This window comes from Leopardus geoffroyi, chromosome E1 (genome assembly GCF_018350155.1).
Source record: "Leopardus geoffroyi isolate Oge1 chromosome E1, O.geoffroyi_Oge1_pat1.0, whole genome shotgun sequence".
Taxonomy (NCBI): domain Eukaryota; kingdom Metazoa; phylum Chordata; class Mammalia; order Carnivora; family Felidae; genus Leopardus; species Leopardus geoffroyi.
This window is the reverse complement of record NC_059330.1, coordinates 39,818,642-39,840,696: the sequence shown is the minus strand read 5'-3', so window position 1 is coordinate 39,840,696 and position 22,055 is coordinate 39,818,642. Positions and strand designations below refer to the sequence as shown.

General features: G+C 45.7%; 3 protein-coding genes across 3 annotated transcripts; all 3 read left to right on the top strand.

Annotated features, from left to right (window-relative positions):
• Nucleotides 1–2,168: 2,168 nt before the first annotated feature.
• Nucleotides 2,169–3,269, top strand: LOC123603643 (keratin-associated protein 4-3-like). Its single transcript, XM_045488789.1, has one exon. It carries the CDS (start codon nt 2,184–2,186, stop codon nt 2,895–2,897), a length of 714 nt encoding a protein of 237 aa, XP_045344745.1. The 5' UTR covers nt 2,169–2,183; the 3' UTR covers nt 2,898–3,269.
• An 8,162-nt stretch (nt 3,270–11,431) lies between these two features.
• On the top strand, nt 11,432–12,236 carry LOC123603644 (keratin-associated protein 4-3-like). The gene has a single exon (XM_045488790.1). The coding sequence runs from the start codon at nt 11,500–11,502 to the stop codon at nt 12,136–12,138; it is 639 nt and encodes a 212-aa protein (XP_045344746.1). The 5' UTR covers nt 11,432–11,499; the 3' UTR covers nt 12,139–12,236.
• A 7,789-nt stretch (nt 12,237–20,025) lies between these two features.
• LOC123602918 (keratin-associated protein 4-12-like) lies at nt 20,026–21,352 on the top strand. The gene is made up of 2 exons (XM_045487239.1): nt 20,026–20,791; nt 20,897–21,352. The coding sequence occupies exons 1-2, from the start codon at nt 20,093–20,095 to the stop codon at nt 20,978–20,980; spliced, it is 783 nt and encodes a 260-aa protein (XP_045343195.1). The 5' UTR covers nt 20,026–20,092; the 3' UTR covers nt 20,981–21,352.
• Nucleotides 21,353–22,055: the final 703 nt, after the last annotated feature.

Here is a 22,055-nt window from a genome sequence, read left to right as displayed (position 1 = left end):
TTGGGTGCAGTTGTAAACAGGATCGATTCATTGATTTCTCTTTCTGTTGCTTCGTTGTTGGTGTATAGGAATGCAACCGATTTCTGTGCATTGATTTTATATACTGCAACTTTGCTGAATTCATGAATCAGTTCTAGCAGTTTTTTGGTGGAATCTTTTGGGTTTTCCATATAGAGTATCATGTCATCTGCGAAGAGTGAAAGTTTGACTCCCTCCTGGCCCATCTGGATGCCTTTTATTTCTTTGTGTTGTCTGACTGCTGAGGCTAAGACTTCCAATACTATGTTGAATAACAGTGGTGAGAGTGGACATCCCTGTTGTGTTCCTGACCGTAGGGGGAAAGCTCTCAGTTTTTCCCCATTGAAGATGATATGAGTGTTGGGTTGTTCACATATAGCTTTTATGACCTCGAGGTATGATCCTTCTGCCCCTACTATCTTGAGGGTTTTTATCAAGAAAGGACGCTGTATCTTGTCAAATGCTTTCTCTGCATCTATTGAGAGGATCATACGGTTCTTGAACTTTCTTCCGTTGATGTGATGAATCACGTTAATTGTTTTGCAGATATTGAACCAGCCCTGCATCCCAGGTATAAATCCCACTTGGGCGAGGTGAATAATTTTTTTTTAAGTATTGTTGGATCCAGTTGGCTAATATCTTGAGGATTTTTGCATCCATGTTCATCAGGGAAATTGGTCTATAGTTCCCCTTTTTCATGGGGTTGGTTTTGGAATCAAGGTAATACTGGCTTCATAGAAAGGGTATGAAAGTTTTCCTTTCATTTCTATTTTTTGGAACAGCTTCAAGAGAATAGGTATGAACTCTTCCTTAAATGTTTGGTAGAAGTCCCCTGGAAAGCCATCTGGCTCTGGACTCTTGTGTTTTGGGACATTTTTGACTACTAATTCAATTTCTTTACTGGTTATGGGTCTGTTCAAATTTTCTATTTCTTTTTTTTTTTTTTAACGTTTTTATTTATTTTTGAGACAGAGAGAGACAGAGCATGAACGGGGGGGGCGGGGGTCAGAGAGAGAGGGAGACACAGAATCGGAAGCAGGCTCCAGGCTCTGAGCCATCAGCCCAGAGCCTGACACGGGGCTCGAACTCACGGACCGTGAGATCGTGACCTGGCTGAAGCCGGACGCTTAACCGACTGCGCCACCCAGGCGCCCCCAAATTTCCTATTTCTTGATGGGCTCTTCAATGTCCATGCTTTCCTTCTAACTCTATCTCAGTACCAAGGGACAGATCCTTGTCCAACTATTGGACGTATTCTCTGCTCTTCAGATGATATGGTATGGCCTGAATTTTTTCACAACAAATCTGCCAAAATGTAAAGTAAAAATACCACCTACTCTTACTTAAACACATGGGAATATATTGCTCTTAAGCTAAAATAATGCCTTTTATAATGGGTTTATTCTGTTTGCCATGCGGAGATGAATTACCAGTACTTACTTGGCCATGTCTTGGCCTCCTTAAGCACTTCCTCTTACATGGCCAGGAAAAGTAAAGAATAAGAAACAAAAATAAAGCAATGTCTTCCACAAGATGAGAGCATCTGGAGAAATAAAAACAAACATACATGACACCAAGGTTAACACTTCATGAACTATGAAGCATGGCAGTGATGGGAACCATACAGATAATTGTCTGCCACGGTTGTAGGGTAGAGGACGTGATCCAAGGTAGAAACATCCAACAAAATCCAGTCCAGTGGCTAGAAATCAGCAACGTCATATAAATATACAGCTGTCCCCTTTGCTCAAAACTGCCCCACAAAAGAGGGCCTTTTCTTCTTGTCACATGCAGATCATCACTCATGCCACTGACCATTGGAAGAAACGCACCACCAAAAATAGGACTGCCCTTATCCTACCTGCTAGGGGATACAGGAGGGAGAGTACGAAATGTAATTGCAAATGCCACCTATCACGTGACAGCCCACGGTGGAGGAAGAGGAGGAGAAAGTGGTCAGGAAGATGCCAGTGGGTGTGAATCAGCAGGAAACACAGACCAGAGAGAATTCATCACATCTAGAAAAGAAATTTTGTTTCCCACAAGTTTAAACCATTACATGCACAAACATTATTGTGTAATCTGATAATTAGTTCATATTAGGGAAACAAACACAAGGAAGATGTGTTGACAACTCACCATGGACGGGCAGTATATAAGGGGCCATGGCACGAGGAGACGTCAGACTCAAGCCCCTCACTCTCCTGGAAACCATCCCAGAACCTCCACCCTCTGACACCATGGTCAACTCCTGTTGTGGCTCCGTCTGCTCTGAGCAGGGCTGTGGCCAGGAGACTTGTTGCCGCCCCAGCTGCTGCCAGACCACCTGCTGCAGGACCACCTGCTGTCGCCCCAGCTGCTGTGGCTCCAGCTGCTGCCAGCCTTGCTGCCGCCCCAGCTGCTGCCAGACCACCTGCTGCAGGACCACCTGCTGTCGCCCCAGCTGCTGTGGCTCCAGCTGCTGCCAGCCTTGCTGCCGCCCCACCTGCTGCCAGACCACCTGCTGCAGGACCACTTGCTGCCGCCCCAGCTGCTGTGGTTCCAGCTGCTGTGGTTCCAGCTGCTGCCGCCCCAGCTGCTGCATCTCTAGCTGCTGCCGCCCCTGCTGTGGGGGTTCCAGCTGCTGTGGCTCCAGCTGCTGCCAGCCTTGCTGCCGCCCCACCTGCTGCCAGACCACCTGCTGCCGCCCCACCTGCTGTGTGTCCAGCTGCTGCCGCCCCTGCTGTGGGGGCTCCAGCGGCTGTGGCTCGAATTGCTGTGGCTCCAGCTGCTGCCAGCCTTGCTGCCGCCCCACCTGCTGCCAGACCACCTGCTGCCGGACCACCTGCTGCCGCCCCACCTGCTGTGTGTCCAGCTGCTGCCGCCCCAGCTGTTGCTAGACCCCCTGCCACCACCCACCCACCTGCTCTAGTGGCTCTTGCTGCTGCTGAGTGCCCTGACCTGCACCCTGCTGTTTTCATCAGCCAATCTCCTTCATGTCGTCCAACTGGGAGCTGAATCATGTGAGGCCAACTGTAAAACCTCAGTTCCCAGTGATTTTTCAACCGCTTGGCCTTGGAATATACCTCCCTACCGCCCACTCCCTCCTCACCGCCTTGTTACTAACTCCACCCCAAATCACTACAAAGATTGTATTATCTGATATATGTTAACATGCCATTCTGATTGATGTATCAGCTACTGCCAGATTTTCTGATATGGAGATGTTTCTGTATGTCAAATAAATCTTGATTTTCCAGGCATAAATATAAGAAATCGTGTCTCATTCTTTTTCCTTCTTCAACGGTCACCCTTAGTTGTCAGGTCTTCTACTATTCTCTGCACAACGAGCAGATCATAACAGGCGATTTCAGGACTTTCACCTCTATCACCTTGGCGCTTCCCACGCTAACAGTGTAGGATGGTGGCTTGCAGCAAGCACCTGGAACTCTGCGGAGGGCTCAGTCTGCGTGAAGAAACGTATATCACAGGACAGAGCAGGGAAGGCAAGTGCCTGGGAGAAGCCTTCGAAAGGTGGCCAGTAGTTGGTGGATAAGCGCTCTAGCCTCTTTCCCCTGGAGTGGGCGTGGGAGACCAGAGGGCCTCAGTAGCACTGAACGAACCCCCGATGCCCACAGGACTCACCTGCTTTTGAAATCAACCTGGATTGGTTTCCACCCTTCCCCGGATCACTTCACAGTATCCCTAGAGCACTACTTGGGACCACCTCCCAGACAATCTACTTGGTCTCAAGCCTCTGTTTTGAGCTCCGACCCTGAGGTCGACCTGACACCAGTGTTCCAAGTCTCAGTAACAGTGCCTTCAAACATTTCCCTATGATATGAACAGTCACTGGGTGACACCGTGGGCTCTCGACCTTATTCTCCGCTGAACCACTGAATCTTTTCATAGGATGTTGTTGCTTCTCACAGTTTGTGCACACTTGGTTTTAGACTTCCTGTGTCCAATTCTTGGAAGATCATATATCCCGAGGGACAGGAGACACTCCCACCAATAAAACAGCTCACCATGTTAGGAAGTGTCTCTCTCAAGGAGGCTATGCTTGAGGCGGACCGCACCAAACCGCGATTCTCACGTTGCATTCAAAACACCAGAGCCTACAACGGGTATTCCTGCACAAGTACTGCATAAGGAAGGAGGTGCTCTCAGGAGACCCAGTGCAAAGCGGAGTCAGCATAGGGCAGTAAAAGAAGCTAAGACAAAGGGTGCTTTCAGTTCAACTCCGCCCCCGTATTCTGACCCACAGATGAAGGGTGTGTACTGGGCCACGGACTTGCTCATCTTAGTGGAAAAAGCAGTTGGGCCTTTGTGCTCCTACGTCACCTATCGCTACCTGTCAACATCCTTTGGTGAGTGGAAAGGATGGAGAGCAAGAACTCCAGGTGTCCCCCACCCCAGAGCCTGAGACAGTTACCTGCAGATAGTGCGTGATCAGTGTGAACCACGCGTAGCCCACACTCGCACTACCTTGTGGATGACGGCATGTATGGCAAAGAGAATCAGAATGGGATATCGTATACCTACTCCTGGTTCTGCCCATATCTATGCGTTTCTCTCAGTAACCTTGCTCCAGGTCGTTTGCCACAGTTTCTATAAAAACCTAGAAGATGAGAGTTAATGGGCAGCTTCTGCGCTCCTTTAGCTGACTTGCCTGGTATAGTGACCATGGTCTCCATTCCTGAGAGTTCTGAACCCATGGTTCCTGTGTCCTCTTCAGACTACAACTACTTGTCCATCTGCACGAATGTCCCTGTAGATCACCTAAACATGTAATAGCTAAACATATTCCTTGTGGCTCCCATAGCTCCTATGTCTAGGCACTAGAAGTCCAAAAGGATAAGGTGGCAGCCGGAGGTTAATCCACACAGAACTTTACCATGTCCCTTCCGGGTAGCTTTCCTGTCTTAGAGCCGAGACCTCTAGATGTTCACAGCCTACGATTATGGTAGAAGGTGGCACAAATTCCCCCCAGTGGATCACTGGGATGAAGGTAGTGAGGAACCTTCTCCTTTAACTCTGACAGTAGATCAAGGTGTTTAAATAGGAACCATGAACGATTGTACGTATCCAGTAGTGAGTTCAGCTCAGATCTCATCCGACAGCCTGCAAACACATGAGTATTCCTGTTTCTGCTGAACCAATGGCCATAGGTTCCTTGAGGAAGGATGAAAGAAATTCTATGATATATACTTGTGCAGCCCTTCATCCTAGACGACTGGCCTCTTCATTTCTAGGTTAATGGTTTCTAGGTCTACTAATAGCCTGACTCTGCACACTCTGCCAGGGATCATGACTTTCCATTGGTTCATGGTCTCAGCCTTTGTTCTTTTATTCTTGTTCCTTTCATTGCATGAATACACCTATACATACATACACACACACACACACACACACACACACATATATTCTATAAAGGTGTATCTGAGTTGTCTGCCTATATCCTATATGAGGGACATCATGCTTTATTATCCATATTGATAGATCCCTGAGGGTCACATATCATTCTGCCCCCTTTGTCATTCCAACCTTGTTGGCAATCACATAATTATACCCACATTACTTCCTACAATTAAGTCCTGCACATGACTCAGTCATTCAGAGCTATGACCATCCCCATTCTTCCTAGGGAGCACAGTTTGGTCACAGTATTCCCTACCACAACCTCTAACTTTAGACAATAGGCACTCCTCTCCCAAGAGGCTGCTGACACCGGTACTTGATGATTCCCTAATAGCGTGGTAAAGAGAGTGTCCCAGACCCTCCTAGGGAATGGCTACGTGGGCTTTGTGGCCTTATGACTACATCCATTTTAGCATTTCTATTTCTTGGCACCTTTCGATGCCTCCCTTCTCACCTGTGTGTGCTGTGGTCCTAGATAAATCTATCCTGGTTACCTACTGTTATGTAACATCACCCCCAAATTTAGCAGCTTATAGTGACATTTATTTTCTCTATTTCTGCGGATCCAAATCCAGGTATGGCCCACCCAGACTCTCCATTTCATAGGGTTTCACATGGCTGCACTCAAGGTGTTGGCTAGCACTGGGGTCTCATCTGAGTTCTCGCCTGGGGAAGACTCTACTTCCAACTACATTTATGTGGCAGGATTCAGACCCTTTAGGGCCACAGGAGGGAGGCCCTCGCTTCCTTGCTGGTTGTTGAATGGAGACTATGCTCAGTTCTTTGCTGCAAGGATCTCTCACGTAGGACCTGGCTTCATCAAAGCCAGTGTGAGAGAGAAAGAGTTGGCATTAAGATGAAAGTCACAATCTTTTGTAACTCAGTCACTTGATGTTGTCATATCCTGTTGACAGGCAGTTTACTTGAGGGGTGGGAATTACATGAGACCATGAACTCCAAGAGGTGGAAAACATTGGACCTTCTTGGAAGCTACCTACCCAAATTCTTCCATAATACTGAGTAAAAAAGTTACACCTACAGTAAGATTTCATTCCTATAAAAATTCAGAAAGATGCAAAATAAAGCTGTATCATCTAGGGATGCCTACATAGGTAATGAAACTGCAAGAAAAATAAATGAAAAGATTACTTGAAAAATCAGCATAATAATCATCTGGAGGGTGGAAAAATGTTCGTGGTCAAGAAAAGGCATAGAAGAGCCTTCTTAGTAGTAGCAAGGTTCTATTTCTTGACTCTAGGTTTTGATATGTGGATGTTTGCTCTATAACTACTTTTTTAATGTTTACTTATTTTTGAGGGAGCGAGACAGAGACAGGGCACGAGCGGGGGAGGGGCAGGAGAGGGAGACACAGAATCCGATGCAGGCTCCAGGCTCTGAGCTGTCAGCACAGAGGCCGACATGGGGCTCGAACCCACAGAATGCGAGATCATGACCTGAGCCGAAGCTGGACGCTCAACCAACTGAGCCACCCAGGCGCCCCTATAACTATTTTTTTTATCACGTACATGTACTTTGTATGCTTTACACCATATGTGCATTTTTTTCCATTGTAAAAATGCAATATTAGGGTGTTGTTAGTCAAATGAATGCTTCCATGGCGTCTTCGCAAGAAAAAGAATGCATATGTTAATATGTGAGCTGGCTCCTCCGTGGAAAAATACAATATATAACAGTTGTTTTTTCTAATAGGATTTGAGAAGTGGTAAGCTTTCTTCTATTTCCCAGTTTTCACGGTGAGATCCACTGACATTTACCAGTGGGTAAGAGATTTAGAAAGGTTTAGAAAGAGATTGCATTTGCCAGTGGGTCACAGATGGGCTCTTTTTTAAAAAACAATTTTTATTTAATTTATTTTTTTTGTTTACATCCAAGTTAGTTAGCAGATAGTGTAACAGTGATTTCAGGAGTAGATTCCTTAATGTCCCTTACCCATTTAGCCCATCCCCCCTCCCTCAACCCCTCCAGTAACCCTCTCTGTGTTCTCCATATTTATGAGTCTCTTATGTTTTTGTCCCCCTCCCTGTTTTTATATTTTTCTTCCCTTCCCTTATGTTCATCTGTTTTGTATCTTAAAGTCCTCATATGAGTGAAGTCATGTAATATTTGTCTTTCTCTGACTTGCTAGTTCTGCTTAGCATAACATCCTCTAGTTCCACCCACATAGTTGCAAATGGCAAGATTCCATTCTCTTTGATTGCCGAGTAATACTCCATTGTGGATGTGTGTGTGTGTATATATATGTGTATGTATATGTGTATAGGTACACATACACACACACACACACACACACACACACATATATATATATACATATTATAAACATTAGGGTGCATACGTCCCTTCAAAACAGCCCACCTGTATCCCTTGGGTAAATACCTAGTAGTGCAATTGCTGGGTCGTGGGGTAGTTCTACTTGTAATTTGTTGAGGAACCTCCATACTGGTTTCCAGAGTGGCTGCACCAGTTTGCATTCCCACCAGCAGTGCAAAAGAGATCCTCTTTCTCCACATCCTCGCCAACATCTGTTTATACCTGAGTCGTTAGTGTTAGCCATTCTGATAGGTGTGAGGTGGTATCTCATGGTGGTTCTGATTTGTATTTCCCAGATGTCTTCTTTGGAGAAGTGTCTGTTCATGCCTTTTGCCCATTTCTTCACTGGATTATTTGTTTTGGGGGTGTTGAGTTTGATAAGTTCTTTATAGATTTTGGATACCAACCCTTTATCTGATATGTCGTTTGCAAATATCTTCTCCCATTCCGTGCGTTGCCTGTTAGTTTTGCTGATTGTTTTCTTTGCTGTGCAGCAACTTTTATTTTGATGAGGTCCCAGTAGTTCATTTTTGCTTTTGTCTCCCTTGCCTCCAGAGACATGCTGAGTAAGAAGCTGCTGTGGCCAAGGTCAAAGAGGTTTTTGCCCGCTTTCTCTTTGAGGATTTTGATGGCTTCCTGTCTTACATTTAGGCCTTTCATCCATTTTGAGTTTATTGTTGTGGATGGTGTCAGAAAGTGGTCCAGGTTCGTTTTTCTGCATGTCGCTGCCCAGTTTTCTCAGCACCACTTGCTGAAGAGACTGTCTTTATTCCATTGGATATTCTGTCCTGCTTTGTCAAAGATTAGTTGGCCATAAGTCTGTGGATCCCTCTCTGGGTTCTCTATTGTGCTCCACTGACCTGAGTGTCTGTTTTTGTGCCATACTGTCTTTTTTTCTTAATTTATTTTCAACGTTTATTTATTTATTTTGGGACAGAGAGAGACAGAGCATGAACGGGGGAGGGGCAGAGAGAGAGGGAGACACAGAATCGGAAACAGGCTCCAGGCTCTGAGCCATCAGCCCAGAGCCTGACGCGGGGCTCAAACTCACGGACCGCGAGATCGTGACCTGGCCGAAGTCAGACGCTCAACCGACTGCGCCACCCAGGCGCCCCTGTGCCATACTGTCTTGATGATTACCGCTTTGTAATACAGCTTGATGTCCAGAATTGTGATGTCTCCTGCATTGGGTTTCTTCTTCAAGAATGCTTTGGCTATTCGGGGTCTTTTCTGGGTCTACACAAATTTTAGGATTGTTTGTTCTACCTCTGTGAAGAATGCTGGTGTTATTTTCGTAGGGATTGCATTGAATATGTAGGTTGCTTTGGGTAGTATTGACCTTTTAACAATATTTGTTCTTCCTATCCAGGAGCATGGAATATTTTTCCTTTTTTGGGTTTGTCTTCTTCAAATTCTTTCATAAGCTTTCTATAGTTTTCAGTGTATAGATTTTTCACTTCTTTGGTTAGATTTATTCCTAAGTATCTTATGGTTTTGGGTGCAGTTGTAAACAGGATCGATTCATTGATTTCTCTTTCTGTTGCTTCGTTGTTGGTGTATAGGAATGCAACCGACTTCTGTGCATTGATTTTATATACTGCAACTTTGCTGAATTCATGAATCAGTTCCAGCAGTTTTTTGGTGGAATCTTTTGGGTTTTCCATATAGAGTATCATGTCATCTGCGAAGAGTGAAAGTTTGACTCCCTCCTGGCCCATCTGGATGCCTTTTATTTCTTTGTGTTGTCTGACTGCTGAGGCTAAGACTTCCAATACTATGTTGAATAACAGTGGTGAGAGTGGACATCCCTGTCGTGTTCCTGACCGTAGGGGGAGAGCTCTCAGTTTTTCCCCATTGAAGATGATATGCGTGTTGGGTTGTTCACATATAGCTTTTATGACCTCGAGGTATGATCCTTCTGCCCCTACTATCTTGAGGGTTTTTATCAAGAAAGGACGCTGTATCTTGTCAAATGCTTTCTCTGCATCTATTGAGAGGATCATACGGTTCTTGAACTTTCTTCCGTTGATGTGATGAATCACGTTAATTGTTTTGCAGATATTGAACCAGCCCTGCATCCCAGGTATAAATCCCACTTGGGCGAGGTGAATAATTTTTTTTTAAGTATTGTTGGATCCAGTTGGCTAATATCTTGAGGATTTTTGCATCCATGTTCATCAGGGAAATTGGTCTATAGTTCCCCTTTTTCATGGGGTTGGTTTTGGAATCAAGGTAATGCTGGCTTCATAGAAAGGGTATGAAAGTTTTCCTTTCATTTCTATTTTTTGGAACAGCTTCAAGAGAATAGGTATGAACTCTTCCTTAAATGTTTGGTAGAAGTCCCCTGGAAAGCCATCTGGCTCTGGACTCTTGTGTTTTGGGACATTTTTGACTACTAATTCAATTTCTTTACTGGTTATGGGTCTGTTCAAATTTTCTATTTCTTTTTTTTTTTTTTAACGTTTTTATTTATTTTTGAGACAGAGAGAGACAGAGCATGAACGGGGGGGGGGGGTCAGAGAGAGAGGGAGACACAGAATCGGAAGCAGGCTCCAGGCTCTGAGCCATCAGCCCAGAGCCTGACACGGGGCTCGAACTCACGGACCGTGAGATCGTGACCTGGCTGAAGCCGGACGCTTAACCGACTGCGCCACCCAGGCGCCCCCAAATTTCCTATTTCTTGATGGGCTCTTCAATGTCCATGCTTTCCTTCTAACTCTATCTCAGTACCAAGGGACAGATCCTTGTCCAACTATTGGACGTATTCTCTGCTCTTCAGATGATATGGTATGGCCTGAATTTTTTCACAACAAATCTGCCAAAATGTAAAGTAAAAATACCACCTACTCTTACTTAAACACATGGGAATATATTGCTCTTAAGCTAAAATAATGCCTTTTATAATGGGTTTATTCTGTTTGCCATGCGGAGATGAATTACCAGTACTTACTTGGCCATGTCTTGGCCTCCTTAAGCACTTCCTCTTACATGGCCAGGAAAAGTAAAGAATAAGAAACAAAAATAAAGCAATGTCTTCCACAAGATGAGAGCATCTGGAGAAATAAAAACAAACATACATGACACCAAGGTTAACACTTCATGAACTATGAAGCATGGCAGTGATGGGAACCATACAGATAATTGTCTGCCACGGTTGTAGGGTAGAGGACGTGATCCAAGGTAGAAACATCCAACAAAATCCAGTCCAGTGGCTAGAAATCAGCAACGTCATATAAATATACAGCTGTCCCCTTTGCTCAAAACTGCCCCACAAAAGAGGGCCTTTTCTTCTTGTCACATGCAGATCATCACTCATGCCACTGACCATTGGAAGAAACGCACCACCAAAAATAGGACTGCCCTTATCCTACCTGCTAGGGGATACAGGAGGGAGAGTACGAAATGTAATTGCAAATGCCACCTATCACGTGACAGCCCACGGTGGAGGAAGAGGAGGAGAAAGTGGTCAGGAAGATGCCAGTGGGTGTGAATCAGCAGGAAACACAGACCAGAGAGAATTCATCACATCTAGAAAAGAAATTTTGTTTCCCACAAGTTTAAACCATTACATGCACAAACATTATTGTGTAATCTGATAATTAGTTCATATTAGGGAAACAAACACAAGGAAGATGTGTTGACAACTCACCATGGACGGGCAGTATATAAGGGGCCATGGCACGAGGAGACGTCAGACTCAAGCCCCTCACTCTCCTGGAAACCATCCCAGAACCTCCACCCTCTGACACCATGGTCAACTCCTGTTGTGGCTCCGTCTGCTCTGAGCAGGGCTGTGGCCAGGAGACTTGTTGCCGCCCCAGCTGCTGCCAGACCACCTGCTGCAGGACCACCTGCTGTCGCCCCAGCTGCTGTGGCTCCAGCTGCTGCCAGCCTTGCTGCCGCCCCAGCTGCTGCCAGACCACCTGCTGCAGGACCACCTGCTGTCGCCCCAGCTGCTGTGGCTCCAGCTGCTGCCAGCCTTGCTGCCGCCCCACCTGCTGCCAGACCACCTGCTGCAGGACCACTTGCTGCCGCCCCAGCTGCTGTGGTTCCAGCTGCTGTGGTTCCAGCTGCTGCCGCCCCAGCTGCTGCATCTCTAGCTGCTGCCGCCCCTGCTGTGGGGGTTCCAGCTGCTGTGGCTCCAGCTGCTGCCAGCCTTGCTGCCGCCCCACCTGCTGCCAGACCACCTGCTGCCGCCCCACCTGCTGTGTGTCCAGCTGCTGCCGCCCCTGCTGTGGGGGCTCCAGCGGCTGTGGCTCGAATTGCTGTGGCTCCAGCTGCTGCCAGCCTTGCTGCCGCCCCACCTGCTGCCAGACCACCTGCTGCCGGACCACCTGCTGCCGCCCCACCTGCTGTGTGTCCAGCTGCTGCCGCCCCAGCTGTTGCTAGACCCCCTGCCACCACCCACCCACCTGCTCTAGTGGCTCTTGCTGCTGCTGAGTGCCCTGACCTGCACCCTGCTGTTTTCATCAGCCAATCTCCTTCATGTCGCAGTCCAACTGGGAGCTGAATCATGTGAGGCCAACTGTAAAACCTCAGTTCCCAGTGATTTTTTCAACCGCTTGGCCTTGGAATATACCTCCCTACCGCCCACTCCCTCCTCACCGCCTTGTTACTAACTCCACCCCAAATCACTACAAAGATTGTATTATCTGATATATGTTAACATGCCATTCTGATTGATGTATCAGCTACTGCCAGATTTTCTGATATGGAGATGTTTCTGTATGTCAAATAAATCTTGATTTTCCAGGCATAAATATAAGAAATCGTGTCTCATTCTTTTTCCTTCTTCAACGGTCACCCTTAGCTGTCAGGTCTTCTACTATTCTCTGCACAACGAGCAGATCACAGCAGGCGATTTCAGGACTTTCACCTCTATCACCTTGGCGCTTCCCACGCTAACAGTGTAGGATGGTGGCTTGCAGCAAGCACCTGGAACTCTGCGGAGGGCTCAGTCTGCGTGAAGAAACGTATATCACAGGACAGAGCAGGGAAGGCAAGTGCCTGGGAGAAGCCTTCGAAAGGTGGCCAGTAGTTGGTGGATAAGCGCTCTAGCCTCTTTCCCCTGGAGTGGGCGTGGGAGACCAGAGGGCCTCAGTAGCACTGAACGAACCCCCGATGCCCACAGGACTCACCTGCTCTTGAAATCAACCTGGATTGGTTTCCACCCTTCCCCGGATCACTTCACAGTATCCCTAGAGCACTACTTGGGACCACCTCCCAGACAATCTACTTGGTCTCAAGCCTCTGTTTTGAGCTCCGACCCTGAGGTCGACCTGACACCAGTGTTCCAAGTCTCAGTAACAGTGCCTTCAAACATTTCCCTATGATATGAACGGTCACTGGGTGACACCGTGGGCTCTCGACCTTATTCTCCGCTGAACCACTGAATCTTTTCATAGGATGTTGTTGCTTCTCACAGTTTGTGCACACTTGGTTTTAGACTTCCTGTGTCCAATTCTTGGAAGATCATATATCCCGAGGGACAGGAGACACTCCCACCAATAAAACAGCTCACCATGTTAGGAAGTGTCTCTCTCAAGGAGGCTATGCTTGAGGCGGACCGCACCAAACCGCGATTCTCACGTTGCATTCAAAACACCAGAGCCTACAACGGGTATTCCTGCACAAGTACTGCATAAGGAAGGAGGTGCTCTCAGGAGACCCAGTGCAAAGCGGAGTCAGCACAGGGCAGTAAAAGAAGCTAAGACAAAGGGTGCTTTCAGTTCAACTCCGCCCCCGTATTCTGTCCCACAGATGAAGGGTGTGTACTGGGCCACGGACTTGCTCATCTTAGTGGAAAAAGCAGTTGGGCCTTTGTGCTCCTACGTCACCTATCGCTACCTGTCAACATCCTTTGGTGAGTGGAAAGGATGGAGAGCAAGAACTCCAGGTGTCCCTCACCCCAGAGCCTGAGACAGTTACCTGCAGATAGTGCGTGATCAGTGTGAACCACGCGTAGCCCACACTCGCACTACCTTGTGGATGACGGCATGTATGGCAAAGAGAATCAGAATGGGATATCGTATACCTACTCCTGGTTCTGCCCATATCTATGCGTTTCTCTCAGTAACCTTGCTCCAGGTCGTTTGCCACAGTTTCTATAAAAACCTAGAAGATGAGAGTTAATGGGCAGCTTCTGCGCTCCTTTAGCTGACTTGCCTGGTTCAGTACCAAGTTCCCCATTCCTGAGAGCCATGAACCCATGGTTCCTGTGTCCTCTTTAGGCTATACTATTTGCCCATCTGCAGTTAATTCCAGGAATAGGAATACCACAAATTTCCCTGTAGATATCCTGAATCCTAAAAATATTCCCTGTGGCCCCTGTAGCTCCTAACGTTGACTGCTATCCTCGTGGCACTAGAAGTCCATGGAATAAGGTGGTAGCCAGGGGTTTAATTCCAATCAGAATTTTACCATGTCCCTTCCAGTTAGTTTTCCTGCCTTAGAGCCGAGATCTCTAGTTGTACACAGCCTACAATTCTGGTAGAAGGAGGCACAAATTCCCCCCAAGGGATCATTGGGATGAAGGTAGTGGGGAAACTTCTCCTTTAACTCTCACATCTAATCAGTATATTCAAAAACGGACCATGAAGGATTGTGGGTATCCAGCAATGAGTTCAACTCAGATCCCATGTCCAACAGTCTGCAAACATATGAGTATTTCAGCGTGCTCTGAGACAATGGCTGTAGATTCCTCAGGCAAGGATTAGAGAAATTCTATGATATGCACTTGCTGTTGTCCTTCACACCCAATGGCTAACAGACACAAGGAAAGATGCTCAACATCACTCATCATCAGGGAATTACAAATCAAAACCACAATGAGATACCACCTCACACCTGTCAGAATGGCAAAAATTAACAACTCAGGAAACAACAGATGATGGAGAGGACGTGGAGAAGGGGAACACTTTTGCACTGCTGGTGGGACTGCAAACTGGTACAGCCACTCTGGGAAACAGTATGGAGGTTCCTGAAAAAATTAATAATAGAGATTTCCAAATTATGGAAAGAGTCCAAATGTCCATTTGGTCCTAACCATCCTATTGATGGGTTAATGGTCTGAAAACAGCATAATCTGCAAACTGTGTCATCGATCATGGCTTTCCATTCGATCCATAATCTCAGCCTTCGTTCTTTTATTTTTTTTGTAAAAAAAAATTTATTGATTGATTTTAAGAGAGAGAAAGTGATAGAGAGTGAGCACACAAATGGGGGAGGGGCAGAAAGTGCGAGGGAGAAAGAATCCTAAGCAGACTCTGTACTGTCAGTGTAGAAGCAAACACAGGTCTTAGTCTCACGAACTGTGAGACAATGACTTAAGCCGGCCAAAATCAAGAGTCAGATACCTAACCAACTGAGCCACTGAGGCTCCCCTGTTCTTTTATTCTTAAGCTCTTTTAAATACATGTACACACATACACACACACACACACACATATAATTGTACCTTAGTTGTCTGCCCCATTACCTACTATGTGGGACATCATGCTCTCTTATCCATACTGATAGGTCCCTGAGGGTGACACATCATTCTGCCCCCTTTGTCATTCCAACCTTGCTGGCAATCACATAATTATATCCACAGAACTTCCTAAAGTTACACGTCCACCTGGATTCTGCCATTCAGGGATAATATCATCCCTGTTTTTCCTAGGGAGCATAGTTTAGCCACTTCTATCTGATTTTAGAGAATAATCACTACTATCTCAGTACCTAGCTGACAGTGATACTTGATGATTCCATAATATCTTAGTAAAGAGAGTACCTCCTGATCTCTCCAAGGGAACATAGCCAGTTAGGCTTTGTGACTTTATAACCTTATTTGAGCATTTCTACGTCTCTGCACTTTCAATCCCTCCCTTCTCACCTGAGTGTGCTGTGGCCATAGATAAATCTATACTGGTTATCTACTGTTATGTAACATTACCTCAAAATTTAGCAGCTTAAAATGACTCTCATTTGTTATCTCATTTCCATGGATCAAAAACCAGGCAGAGCCCACCTAGACTCTCCAATTCATAGAGGTTCACTAGGTCGCACTCAAGGTGCTGGCTGGCACTGGGGTCTCATTTGAGGATGCGACTGGGGAAGAATCCACTTCCAAGCTCACTTATGTGGTCATTGGCAGGATTCAATTCCTCGCACTCCACAGGAGGGAGGACCTCACTTCCTTGCTGGTTGTTGAATGAGACTGTGCTCAGTTCTTTGCTGCAAGGATCTCTCCCACATAGGACCTGGCTTCATCAAAGCCAGTGAGAGAGAGAGAAAGAGTTGGCATTAAAATGAAAATCACAGGATTCTTGGGTGGCTCAGTAGTTAGGCATCTGACTTGGGCTTGGGTCATGATTTCACTACTCATGAGTTCGAGCCCCATGTTGGGCTCTGTGCTGATGGCTCAGAGCCTGGAGCCTGCTTCAGATTCTATGGTCTCCCTCTATCTCTGCCCCCCACCCCCGCTTGTGTGTTCTCTCTCTCTCTCAATAATAAATAAAAACATTAAAAAATGAAAATCACAATCTTTTGTAACTTAATCACTTGATGTTGTCATATCCTGTGATTTAGAAGCAAGTTACTCAAGGAGAAGGAATTACGTGAGACCATGAACTCCAAGAGGCGGAAATTTTTGGGTCTTCTTGGAAGTTGCCTACCAAAACTCTTATATAATATTGAGTGAAAGAATCAAAACACATTTACACTAAGAATTTCTTCATATAAAAATTCAGGGGGGCATCTGGGTGCTCAGTGAGTTAAGCGTCTGAATTCAGCTCAGGTAATGATCTCACAGTTCGTGGGTTCAAGCCCCTCATCATGCTCTGTGCTGACAGCCCAGAGCCTGGAGCCTGCTTCAGATTCTGTGCCCCTCTCTCTCTCTCTCCCCCTCCCCTACTCATACTCTCTCTCTCTCTGTCTCTCAAAAAAATAAATGTTAAAAAAATTTTTTAAATTCAGCAACATGTAAAATGAAACTATATTTTTAGATGTGAATACCCAGGTAATAAAACTGTGAAAAAATACATTAAAGGTTACTTGAAAAGTGAGTACAGTAATCATCTGTAGGGTGGGAAGAGGATTGTGTACAAGAAGAGACATATCAAGAGGTTTCTTAGGAGTAACAATATTCTATTCCTTGACTCAAGTTTTGGGTATATAGATGTTTACTTCATAACTATTTTTTAAATCATGTATGCATAGTTCATCCGCTTTTCAGCATATGTGCATTTTATATAGTATGAAAGAGTTTTTAAAAATTTGGGGTGGACTGAAATGCACATTCTGTTTAAGATTTAAAATGAAATATGAACTTATCCTTTTCTTACATCATACACAAAAATAAACTCAAAAAGGATGAAAGACCTAAAAGTAAGACAGGAAACCAACAAAATCCTAGGGGAGAAAACAAGCAACACCTCTTTGACCTTGGCCACAGCAACTTCTTACTGGACGTGTCTCCACAGGCAAGGGAAACAAAAGCAAAAGTGAACTATTGGGACCTCATCAAGATAAAAAGCTTCTGCACCGCAAAAGAAACAATTGACAAAACTAAACGGCAACTGACAGAATGGGAGAAGATATCTGTAAATGACCTATCGGATAAGGGGTTAGTATCCAAAATCTATAAAGAACTTATCAAAATCAACACCTAAAAAAAACAAGTAATCCAGGGAAGAAACAGGCCACAGACATGAACAGACACTTCCTGATGGCTAACAGACACAAGGAAAGATGCTCAACATCACTCATCATCAGGGAAATACAAATCAAAATCACAATGAGATACCACCTCACACCTGTCAGAATGGCAAAAATTAACAACTCAGGAAACAACAGATGATGGAGAGGATGTGGAGAAGGGGAACACTTTTGCATTGCTGGTGGGACTGCAAACTGGTACAGCCACTCTGGGAAACAGTATGGAGGTTCCTCAGAAAACTAAAAACAGAGATTTCCAAATTATGGAAAGAGTCCAAATGTCCACTGACTGACGAATGGATAAAGATGATGAGGTATATGCATACAATGGATTATTACCCGGCGATCAAAAAAATGAAATCTTGCCATTTGCAACAATGTGGATGAGACTAGAGTGTTTTGTGCTAAGCAAAATAAGTCAGTGAGAGAAAGATAAATACCGTATGATTTCATTCATACGTGGAATTTAAGAAACAAAACAGAAAAACATGTAAAAGGGAAGGGAAAATAAGATAAAAACAGAGGGGGAGGCAAACGTGAGAGACACTTAAATACAGAGAACAAACTGAGGGTTGCTGGAGGGGTGTTGGGTAAGGGGATGAGTTAGATGGGTGATGGTTATTAAGGAAAGCACTTGTTGGGATGAACACTGGGTATTATATGTAAGTGACGAATCATTAAATTCTACTCCCAAAACCATTATTACACTATATGCTAACTTAGATTTAAATAAAAATTTTAAAATGTTATAAAATAAAATACTAGAGTTAAAAAAAAAAAGAAAGATGATTTTAAGGAATGCCTGGTTACCCTACCATGAAATTAATTGGTAATAGTTAAATCTTGGTACTTGTCTAGTAGAGCACAGAATAAAGTAGAGATATATGTATCGACGTTAAGTGATTCTCACAGACATAAGACAAGTTAACAGTGCCAAACAGAAGAGTATTATATATACTATAGTAATTATATATGTGCTACATATTATCTTATGGTCTAGATCAAAACAAATCCATAGTGCAAAACATATTAAAAGAGTGATTGCCTCCATGGTAGTGGGGACGTCACTAAAGGACTTTCTGGTAAAATGGAAATGTTCATTTGATAGATGTGGGAATTACATGGACCTGCTACTGTGTATCAAAACTCATCACTATGGATGACTGCAGATTTATGAATTTCAATTGTGTAAATTCCACCTAAATTATAAAATAAAACATTAAAGGTAAACAAGACTAAATTAATTATATGAATAAGTCTATGTCTTTACAAACTCAGCTGATTTGCTTAAATACAATATCTTTTACTTAGATTACAGTACTGTGAACTCCTTCGATGTTTCTTTCCATATTATATTACAGTTATTTGTATTTGGTGGGTGGGTGAGGGTTTTTCAGTAGTCTGTAGGTTTCTGGGGAGGAGACCCTAACTCATGCTTACAACGCCAATACTGGCAACGTGTGCATCTCGGATTATCCACTCAACCAATCTCCTTTATAAAAGGCAGGGACTTGACAGAGGTTCCTCAAAGCTTGAATGAACAGAAAAAAGAGGTAGGTCTCTAAGTGTCATCCTTGGGCCTTTAGCATCAACATCACTTGGATTGGTTAGAAAAGCTAAACCTCAGAATCCCCCTGTATTCAGAACCTCTGGAATTTGTCCCAACCATTTCTATTAAGCCCTTCAGATGACTTGGTGCATCATCTGAATGCACTGGACTCTCACTAAATGGACAATTCAAAATAGTAGCAAAATTAACTTTAATTGACTAATCACATTTCACATGGATCCAACAAATGTGCACTAGGAGTACCTATGAGGTAAGTTCTGAGGAGAAGCACATTCTCAATTCTTTTTGTCCCATTGAAGAATATTTTTAATTAAGAATGAAGCAAGAATAAAGAAGAGGCTATGTCTTCCAGAATCCAAAGACCATACAGAAAAATGCAACACAAAAAGATATGATGAAAATGTAAACACTCAATGAACTACAAATCATGGCAGTGACTGGAACCATACAAGTAGTTGTCTACATGATTTTAGAGTAGAGAACATGATCCAAAGTAAGAAACATCCAAGAAAACCCATTCCAGTGGCAGAGGTCAGCAACATCACATGCTCATTGGCAGCTGCTCCCTTCCTCATTGATCAACAATGACCCATAAAATTGGAACTTTTCCTCTTGTCCCATGCCACCTCCATCCTCTGCAGATGTGATCACTGGCAGAAATGCACAACCAAAACCAGGATTGTCTTCATCCCATCCTGCTAGGGGATGTAGCAGGGGACAGAAAGATGTAATTGCAGGTGCCACCTATCACATGAAGCCCTCTGGGAGAAAGATGAGGAAAGAGTGGTCCAGAAGATGCCAGTGGGTATAAGTCAAAAGGAAAAGCAGACCAGACAGAATTTATCACATTTAGAGAAGAAAATTTTGTTCCCCTCAAGTTTAAACCATTACAAAGACAAACATTACTGTGAAATATCATAATTACTTAAATATTAGGTAAACAAAAACAAGGAAGATGTGTTGACAAATTACCCGGTACAAGCAGTATATAAGAGGTCAGGGCACAAGGAGACTTCCAAAGTCCAGCCCCTCACTCTCCTGGAAACCAGCCCAGAACCTCCACCCTCTGACACCATGGTCAACTCCTGTTGTGGCTCCAGCTGCTGCCAGCCTTGTTGCTGCCCCACCTGCTGCAGGACCACCTGCTGCAGGACCACCTGCTGCCGCCCCACCTGCTGTGTGTCCAGCTGCTGCCACCCCTGCTGCGGGGGATCCAGCTGCTGTGGCTCCAGCTGCTGCCAGCCTTGCTGCCACCCCACCTGCTGCAGGACCACCTGCTGCAGGACCACCTGCTGCCGCCCCACCTGCTGTGTGTCCAGCTGCTGCCGCCCCTGCTGTGGGGGTTCCAGCGGCTGTGGCTCGAATTGCTGTGGCTCCAGCTGCTGCCAGCCTTGCTGCCGCCCCACCTGCTGCCAGACCACCTGCTGCAGGACCACTTGCTGCCGCCCCAGCTGTTGTGGTTCCAGCTGCTGCCACCCCTGCTGCGGGGGATCCAGCTGCTGTGGCTCCAGCTGCTGCCAGCCTTGCTGCCGCCCCACCTGCTGCCGCCCCACCTGCTGCCACCCCACCTGCTGCAGGACCACCTGCTGCAGGACCACCTGCTGCCGCCCCAGCTGCTGTGGTTCCAGCTGCTGCCGCCCCAGCTGCTGCATCTCTAGCTGCTGCCGCCCCTGCTGTGGGGGTTCCAGCTGCTGTGGCTCCAGCTGCTGCCAGCCTTGCTGCCGCCCCACCTGCTGCCAGACCACCTGCTGCCGGACCACCTGCTGCCGCCCCACCTGCTGTGTGTCCAGCTGCTGCCGCCCCTGCTGTGGGGGCTCCAGTGGCTGTGGCTCGAATTGCTGTGGCTCCAGCTGCTGCCAGCCTTGCTGCCACCCCACCTGCTGCCAGACCACCTGCTGCCGGACCACCTGCTGCCGCCCCACCTGCTGTGTGTCCAGCTGCTGCCGCCCCAGCTGTTGCTAGACCCCCTGCCACCACCCACCCACCTGCTCTAGTGGCTCTTGCTGCTGCTGAGTGCCCTGACCTGCACCCTGCTGTTTTCATCAGCCAATCTCCTTCATGTCGTCCAACTGGGAGCTGAATCATGTGAGGCCAACTGTAAAACCTCAGTTCCCAGTGATTTTCAACTTAGTTGGCTTCTGAATATACCCTCCTCTGCCACCCTCCCACCTCCTTGTTACTATCTCCATCCCAAATCAATACAAAGGTTGAATTTTCTCTGATATCTGTTAACATGTCATCCTAATTGATATATCTGTTTACTGCCAGATTTTCTGATATGGAGATGTTTCTATATGTGAAATAAATCTTAACTTTCCAGGCATACAAATATAAGAAATCGTGTCTCGTTCTTTTTCCTTCTTCGATGGTCACCCTTAGCTGTCAGGTCTTCTACTATTCTCTGCACAATGAGGAGATCATAGCAGGTGATTTCAGGATTTTCACTTCTATCACCTCAGCACTTCCCACACTAACAGTATAGGATGGTAGCTTGCAGCAAGCACCTGGAACTCTCTGCAGAGGGCTCAGTCTACATGAAGGAGCAGATCGCAAAGGACAGAGCAGGGAAGGAAGTCTCTGGGAGAAGTCCTCAACCAGTGGGCAGTACTTGGTGGGTAAGTACTCTAGCCTCTTTCCCCTCGAGTAGGACATGTGAGACCAGAGGGTCTCAGCAGCACTGCACAAACCCCAGAGGCCCACAGGAGTCATCTGCTCTTGAAATCAACCTGGATTGGCTGCCACCCTTCCCTGGATCACATCAGTTTCCCTAGAGCACCACTTGGGGTCACCTCCCAGACAAACTACTTCTTCTCAAACCTCTCTTTTGGGGTCTGATCCTGAGGTCAACTAAACACCAGTGTTCCAAGTCTCAGTAACAGTGCCTTCAAACATTTCCGTATGATATGAATGGTCACAGGGTGACAGGTCAAATCCTGAACTTACTCTCCCCTGAACCACTGAATATTTTGACAGGATGCTGTTTCTACAGTTTTGGCACGCTTGGTTTTAGAATAGTTGTCTCCTATTTTTAAAATGC